The 7,464-nt window shown below is 40.5% G+C and overlaps 1 protein-coding gene across 1 annotated transcript; it reads right to left on the bottom strand.

Moving 5' to 3' along the window:
* Positions 1-405: 405 nt before the first annotated feature.
* Positions 406-6,307, bottom strand: nfil3 (nuclear factor, interleukin 3 regulated). Its single transcript, XM_063013964.1, has 2 exons — positions 6,170-6,307; positions 406-2,252 (listed from the first exon to the last, which is right to left on the bottom strand). The coding sequence occupies exon 2, from the start codon at positions 2,119-2,121 to the stop codon at positions 760-762; it is 1,362 nt and encodes a 453-aa protein (XP_062870034.1). The 5' UTR covers positions 2,122-2,252; positions 6,170-6,307; the 3' UTR covers positions 406-759.
* Positions 6,308-7,464: the final 1,157 nt, after the last annotated feature.

The following is a 7,464-nucleotide window of genomic DNA, read 5'->3' as shown; positions in this document are numbered from 1 at the left end:
TTGCCACAAATGTAAAAATGTCCTAACAAAGTAGATTTAATTATTTCTAGGTAATAAATCAAGTTTAATTGATGTAAATCACTGAGACTGAATTTGAGCATTTCGTAACCCTGTTTACACCAGATGCAAATTTTTTTTTGCATAAATTAATTACACACAGCTTGTAAAACACATATAGTGACTTTTTAATTAATAGTACTTTCAGCTATTTAAATCGTAAGATCGTCATATTTCTTGAACATGCTTGAAATATCAAGTAAACTGTTCTTTTCTCTACTAGTTATTTAGTTTGAGACATTACCCACAATGCAAAACATGTTACTGTATGTGGTTTGAAAATCACCTGTCATATTTCTGGCTGGAGTCATACGTACAGTATTTGTACAATAAAGCATTACAATGCAGTTCCTTAAGCAATATTTATTTTATTAAGAGTTTATGAACATGAAAAAAATGCTACCTACTGTTCCGCAAAGGGAACCCAGGGTACAAAGTGTTAACCTCCATAGAAATTACACAGTAAACAAAGTTTAAAGGAGGCACTGTCAGTCTAGAGCTGCAGTTCATTCAAAATCTTTAGACAATTCATATCACATTACAATTTTAAACACCCTGGAAAGGTGAACGAGACAAAATGGTGCTTCAGTGCTTACGTACATTTGTTGTAAACAAACAAAAATAATAATAAAAAAACATACATTAATGTACAAATCTTAAAGACAACAGCATGAAAACTTGCATGTAGTAGCCCAACAAGCCTCAGTTTGAATAACATCCTTTCAAAAACAAGTCATGTTTAGTAGTGCTTTTGGTGGACTCAATAACGGACCCCTGACGTGTTGCAAAGAGTTTTTTTAGTGAGACCACTTCTGCCGACAGGTCAGAAATGCCTTTTTTCAAGTACAAGTTCTCGGATTCCGAGATGGTATAGCAGCCATCTCTAAGGTCAACCAGTTTGTTAGTCACAGGCCCGGGCGAGTCAGGGCAGAGTCTGTTCTTGTAGGCAACTGGTAGAACCTCTGGTTGGTTTTTGAGCCAGTACTCAGACTGTTGGCTCCAGTCCTGGATTCTGTTCGCCTGCGGGGACAATGGGCTAAGACCTGACTGGGTGTATTCTGGTGTAGTCCCATGACCTATCTGGTAGCATCCTCTCGCAGACATGTCGATTGGGGAAGACAACTTCACTGAGGTGTCGTAATCAGGATCGATAGACTCCACTTTGATCTGGCGGGCTCGGGACTTGATTCGCAGCTTGTGGGGCAGAGCTGAAGCGCTGGCATCTGGCACTTTGACAGCAGACACAATCACGCTCTTTTGGTCTGCACTGGAGGATGCCAGACCTCTAGGGACTTGCTGTTCATCTTCCCCATCCGAAGACTTGCTCACAATACCATCGTCTCCATCTGAGGTACGGGGGGAGTTGCTTGATGATCTGGTGAGTTGTAGGAAAGGGGATGGCTGGGAATAACTGTAGTGAGGATGGCTGTTCAGGTAATTTCTGTAAAGTTCATATGGACTGGATCTTTCTCTGGCGAAGCTGGCACTCTCATTGGCCTCTTGCTTGAAGATCTCGGGAGTCCTGCTTGAGTCTGATCCATCTGATGAGGTGCTGTGAGGTGAGTGCTTGATAACAGATATGCAGCTGCTGCTCAGACATGATGAATCCACCTCTTTGGGGTAGGGGCTTTTGTCACCGTCAGGCGACATCAATTCCTCAAACAGGGAGTTAGTAGCAGTGGAGATCTTTTGCACCTCCTGAGCATAGGCAGCTGAGCTTAACAATCCAAACTTTAACTTCAGGGACAAGAGCTCGGTTTTAAGCGAGGCGTTCTCTTCGCCCAGCGCCATCAGCTTGTTCTCCAGGACCATGTCGTTGATGCGGCGCTTCTCCCGAGAGCGCTTGGCCGCCTCATTGTTCTTGCGCCTCCGCTCCCAGTAAAGATTGTCCTTCTTTTCGTCTGGAATAAACTCTCGCTTTCTGCGGCACGTGTTTGCTTTGGCCTTGAAGGACATGTTGGGGAGGTTCTGACCGGTCAAGTCCCTGTCTGCACCCTGCAGAGCCACGGCTAAAACCAGGGCATCGTCTCTGTTGTAAGGAGGCTCGTTCTTAATGGCCTGCATATTGCTCAGTGATGTGATCCTGGTTGCATAAGCTCATAAGATCTCGCTCATTTGAAGCAGAAACACAGTCATCATAAACACACTAGACGAGTCATGGGTGCCAGTCTGGAGGAGATTTGATCTATGAGAACCTGTTGAAAAGACACATAATGAACAATGTTAGAAATGACAGAAGTATACAAATGTTAAGTAAAATCTGACTCTAACAATGGCTGACCTCAGTTTTTCCAAGCAGGGATGTCAGCTTCCCATAAAATATGCATGAGTCATTCATCATAAATCATCCTAAATTACAGGCTTACCGCAAGTAATGTTTATCAGCTTCAGATGTTCCAACAGCCTACTTATATTTATGGTGTGACAAAACTCGACCCTTACAACATTTCACCCATGAAAGTATTTTATTTAATGAATAGATAGTTGCGTACTAATAATTTAATCGTTTCAATCTGTTTTTTATACAGATGGATAAAAGAAGCCTAGAAACACAACAAACACTTATTCTGTCTGAAAATAATGTAACTCATGTACTTTGGCCCTTACAGTCACCAGATCTTTACCTAATTGAACACAGTGGGAGATTTTGGAAGGAACTGTTAGATGCAACACATCAAACACTATGAGAGAATATCTATCGGAAGCATGGGGAGTTCTGTCCGTCCAGTATTGTTTTTGAGATGTGTAGATTTTTTGGCAAGTCATTTATTCGTTGCTTGTTTTACCACCACTTTATCCTGGGTACGTTTGACAGGGCGAAAGTAGGAAACACCACAGACAGGTCGGGAATCAAACCAAGGATCTTCTTGCTGTGAAGTAACAGTGCTACCGTCCAAACCACCATGCCACCCTCTTTGGCAAATCACAATGAAGCAAATCTGGTTGCTTGTAGTGACCCAACACTTCACTAAGAAACATTATTTTGGTTATTTTGCTTTCATCTGTAACCAGTCTGTATCGTATTACAACCAAATATTCACTAAAACCAATTTATTCATTAATTAATTTATATTTAGTCTGTCATTTGTCAGTTTATCTCAGTGCCAGTCCACTGCAGGAAATCACACACTCACTTATGTCAAGCCACCTAGTGACACGTTTCAAAAGTAGATCTAATGCAGAGATCAGGATCAAACCTGGATTCTTGAAGGTGTGCTGTGCCAATCATAATCTGCAGCACTATCATGCACATTTTCTTCTGACAATGAAGTTATTAGAATATAAAATTAACGCACTAGATACATTTACTCATTATTCATCTTCACTGACTGCATTATACTGGTCAGGGTTGCGGTGGGTCCAACACCACTCAGATATACTTGGCACAAGGCAAGAACATCAACTCCAGGGCAACATCCACTTACTAATTCACAATAAGCGTAGTTAACCCAGATGTTTGCATGTTTGATAGGTGAACAGGAAAAACTATAGAAAACCTATTAAAAAACTATAGGAACATTCTAATCTCTATAACTGGAGGTGAGGAGCAAACTCAGATTCTTAGAGCTGTGCAGCACCAACGCTAACTTTGATTCTGTAAAAGTTCATTTTTGTTTGAGTGTTATGAATGGGTATTTGTGTGCCAGGTTCAGAGGGTAATGGTAGCAGCATGCTCTGGACAGCAGCACATTGTTCCTTTTGTATTTGAATTCCTCAGTGTTTCTGAAGCGTGACATCATGGCGGGTGCAGCAGTCTTGCTCTTGCCTCTGGCTCATCACATTCAGCAACCTTGTCAGCTGATAATGTTATGTACATTTCACTGAGTTGCTAATGCTCCAGTGCTCATTGTCACAATGTAATGAATTTCATTTTAAATATGTTGTATGGTACTGGTTCATATTACTCTAAAGAACTTAATCTTCCTACTAGGCTACTGGGCTTGTAATGTGAAACTGATATTAACAAGACACATTTTACTCAGCATTGTATATCATTTACATTTTACATTTTCTTCAGTTGCTAAATGCTGAAAATAGAAATTAATATAAAATATATCACTTTGATAGTGAACAATACACCCACCCCATTTACTGAAATCTGAAGCAGTGGCTTGGTTTTAGAGACCCCAAATAACCAGCAGCTTTAATTGATGAAATGCACGCCCAGTACAGTTAAAAAAGAACCCTTCGTTCCAGGGCGCCTAAAAATATAACGAGGAGTTACAAAACTTTTTAGGAAGGTGTTATATCATTTCTACAACACATTATGCAACTGCGCCGCGGCGGAGCGCCTCATGAGCACTGGCATGACGTCATCGGCTGGGGATCGGTTACGCAAAAAAAAGTAACACAAACAGCTATAGGACAGATTTAAATAAAGACTATTATATCATTTTACTCACTCAGTTCACTTAATCTTACAACAGTACTCGTATATCGGCATGATTAAGCAGGAGGATGTGATTAATAAATCGGATCTGGTTTGTTTTGGTTTTTAGGCAGGGGGGGATGGCATTGACCTTCAACGTGTCGGTGATGAACAAGCAGCCGCCTTGACTAATAATCAGGCGATCTGAACTGTCAATACCAGCAGTGGGGTATCGATCAGACCGAATGGGTTCTGTGCTTCACTAAAAATCATTTAAAACCCCCAGAAAGTTTAAAGGTAGGAGTAAGATGTGAACGCTGCAGGTTCGGGCCGGTGCGCCCTTGCTGAACAAAGGAATGCGAGCAGCCATCGTCACTATCACAATCACACGTGGCTGAACTGCAACAATTTACAGTAAAACGCAACAAACCGGGATCGTCTGAAACATGCTGCTTATACAGCACAATAATGCCCTAAAGTTATCACAGCGAGCACCACGAAAGAGCTTTTATGTCGCTTTAATAGGTGAAAAATTCAGCTCCAGATGCGTGTTTGTTTCAGGTGTTCGGCTGGAGGCTTTGTAATCCACTCACATTACAGGACGATCAGCGTGACTCTACAGCGCATGAGGTTTTTTTTAATCGTAGACAAACATCCACTGTGTCTTATCCGTTTAAGTAAAGCGATTAGACATAAACAAGTCCCGAACAGGAGTGTAAAACAATGCGTCCCACTGATCGGCCATAATAGCGCCGATACTGCACCGACACGAGCATGTAACAGTTTGTAAAGACTACAGCGCAACGTGTTTACGCATTTATCCAAGTGGAACAATAAATATAAAGAAAATACACTAAATTAGGGCTGTATGCTCTCCATAGCAGTTCATTCACAACCTCAAGATGCCCTTCATTCAGCATGGATTAGAATAATCGTGAGCGTCAGTCACCATACAAAGCAAATTACGCACCAGGTCTGTCTGTAAGCTTCTCACTGTAAATATCTCATTATTACTGCATTTGGGACACATTTACTGGTAATTTACTTGGGAAGAATGTTAGAGATGCTACAGAACTACAGCACCAGCATAAAAAAAAGCTGTTTATGTAATTTAATTGTATATATTATTTAAACCTTGACTTTTTGTTTCCTTTTTCAGCAACACGAGTAAAATGTGCAAGATCTGATGTATTTTGTGTTTACATTACGTATATACATTTTTAAAAATGTGAATCGTGTCACAATGTAATTCAATTGTATACATTATTTCAACCTAAATAATATAGATTGCATAAACAGAAGGTTGGCTTTTTGTTTCCTTCTTTTGGCAACACAAGTAAAATGTTGATCTGATGTATTATGAATGTACATTTCAATGAGGTTAATTCAAAATAATGTGAATTGTGTCACAATGCAATTCCAATTGTTTTAGTAGTTCCCAGCCTCTATGATTCATGTGCTTACGGGTCACAGAGCAAGTCTGAACGGTCAGTTGAATAGACATGGGAAAATGTAGTCGGTTAATCAGTTAAAATGAAGCAAATCTAAGCAACAGGATAAACGCTACATTCAGATAAACAACATATACATAAATATACTCCTACTTTACCAGCTGAAGATTCAGAAATAGACAAGTGTAGCCATTAAAAACAGCCAGTGTAACAGACTAAACAAACCAGCAACTGTCCAAATAATTCAGTCAGCTGCCCGTAATTGAAGTAATGAAAACATAAACATGCCTACCTTTTATTTCCCCAAGCTCTGTTCTATATTTCTCGGTATTAAACGGCGTGTATGAACTCTTCGTTTCATGAGCAGATAAATTCCGTTAACAGTGAGATAATTCTTCCCTGTTTCTCCTGCGCTCCTTCCCTCCTGACTGACTGCTGCCTCATGGATCTGTGTTAGTAGGTCACTGCAGAAATGTATTGGCAGCGTGTGCTGACTGACAGTTCTCTCAGCCAATAGGAATCCGGCATTTTCCAATTTAAACCAATGCTGTCTGTCTAATGCAAATGAATGAGCTCCTGTATGTTGGGATAGGAATTGCATGCAAAGTGTAACTGACCTAATGGAGCCGAAAATCCAAGAACTAGACGGAGGTATTCGGGGGAAAACCAGGCTGCTCGACTTAAGAGGTTATTGGTCTTGGGTTATTTTTAAGTCACAAGGAGAAACATGTTTAAATGTTTGCTCACTTGATCTTCAGATATTTATTTTTCATTCATTCGTTTGTACAGGCTTCTTAGAAAAAGCGCAAATCGAGCGCAGGAGAGAAAACATTTACACGTGGGGCTCAGAGAGTGGCACTGTCGCCTTGGGATCAAAGCCAGAATAACCCAAAATAACCTGGGTTCGATCCCCAGGTGGGCCGGTCTGGGTTCTTTCTGTGTAGAGTTTGCATGTTCTCCCCGTGTCTGTATGGGTTTCCTCCGGGTGCTCCGGTTTCCTCACACAGTCCAAAGACATGCAAGTGAGGTAAATGTGAAATACAAAATTGTCCATGATTGTGTTTGATATTAAAAACTTGTAAACTGATGGATCTTGTGTAACCAGTAATTAACATTTCTGTCATGAATGTAATCAAAGTGTGAGGTCAAAGGAAAGTGGAGCTCCTGGAGAAAACCCACTCGGTACAGGGGCAGAATTGACACACTGTTTATGTACACAGGACGTTGGAATGGGACCCAGGACCCATTTTGGTGTGCAACACATACACTACTAGTTGGGCCACCCTTTTTTATTTATATCAAAACAAAGTTAAAACTTGATTAAACAGGGATCACTAAAGTACATACCCTTTACCAAGTAAATACACTGCAAAAAGTTTTATAGAATTGAATCGTAATGTGGGTCAATCTGGTTGGCACTTTGGTCCTTTGGATGGATCAAATTCTATTGGACACATCACTGACATTTTACACTGTAAATAACTTTGATGTTGACTGACAACACAAAAAATCCACATACACATGGTCATGTATGTATTGGAACTTCACTTATCACGAAATTATGGGACCACATAGTTTGTTTGTTTT

The sequence above is a fragment of the Trichomycterus rosablanca genome, chromosome 18 (genome assembly GCF_030014385.1).
Source record: "Trichomycterus rosablanca isolate fTriRos1 chromosome 18, fTriRos1.hap1, whole genome shotgun sequence".
NCBI lineage: Eukaryota > Metazoa > Chordata > Actinopteri > Siluriformes > Trichomycteridae > Trichomycterus > Trichomycterus rosablanca.
Note: the sequence above shows the minus strand (reverse complement) of the source record. Positions and strands in the feature narration are given on the sequence as shown.

Excerpts from the sequence above, each read along its gene's own strand:
- nfil3 (XM_063013964.1), bottom strand. The coding sequence starts at position 2,121 with ATGCAGGCCATTAAGAACGAGCCTCCTTACAACAGAGACGATGCCCTG.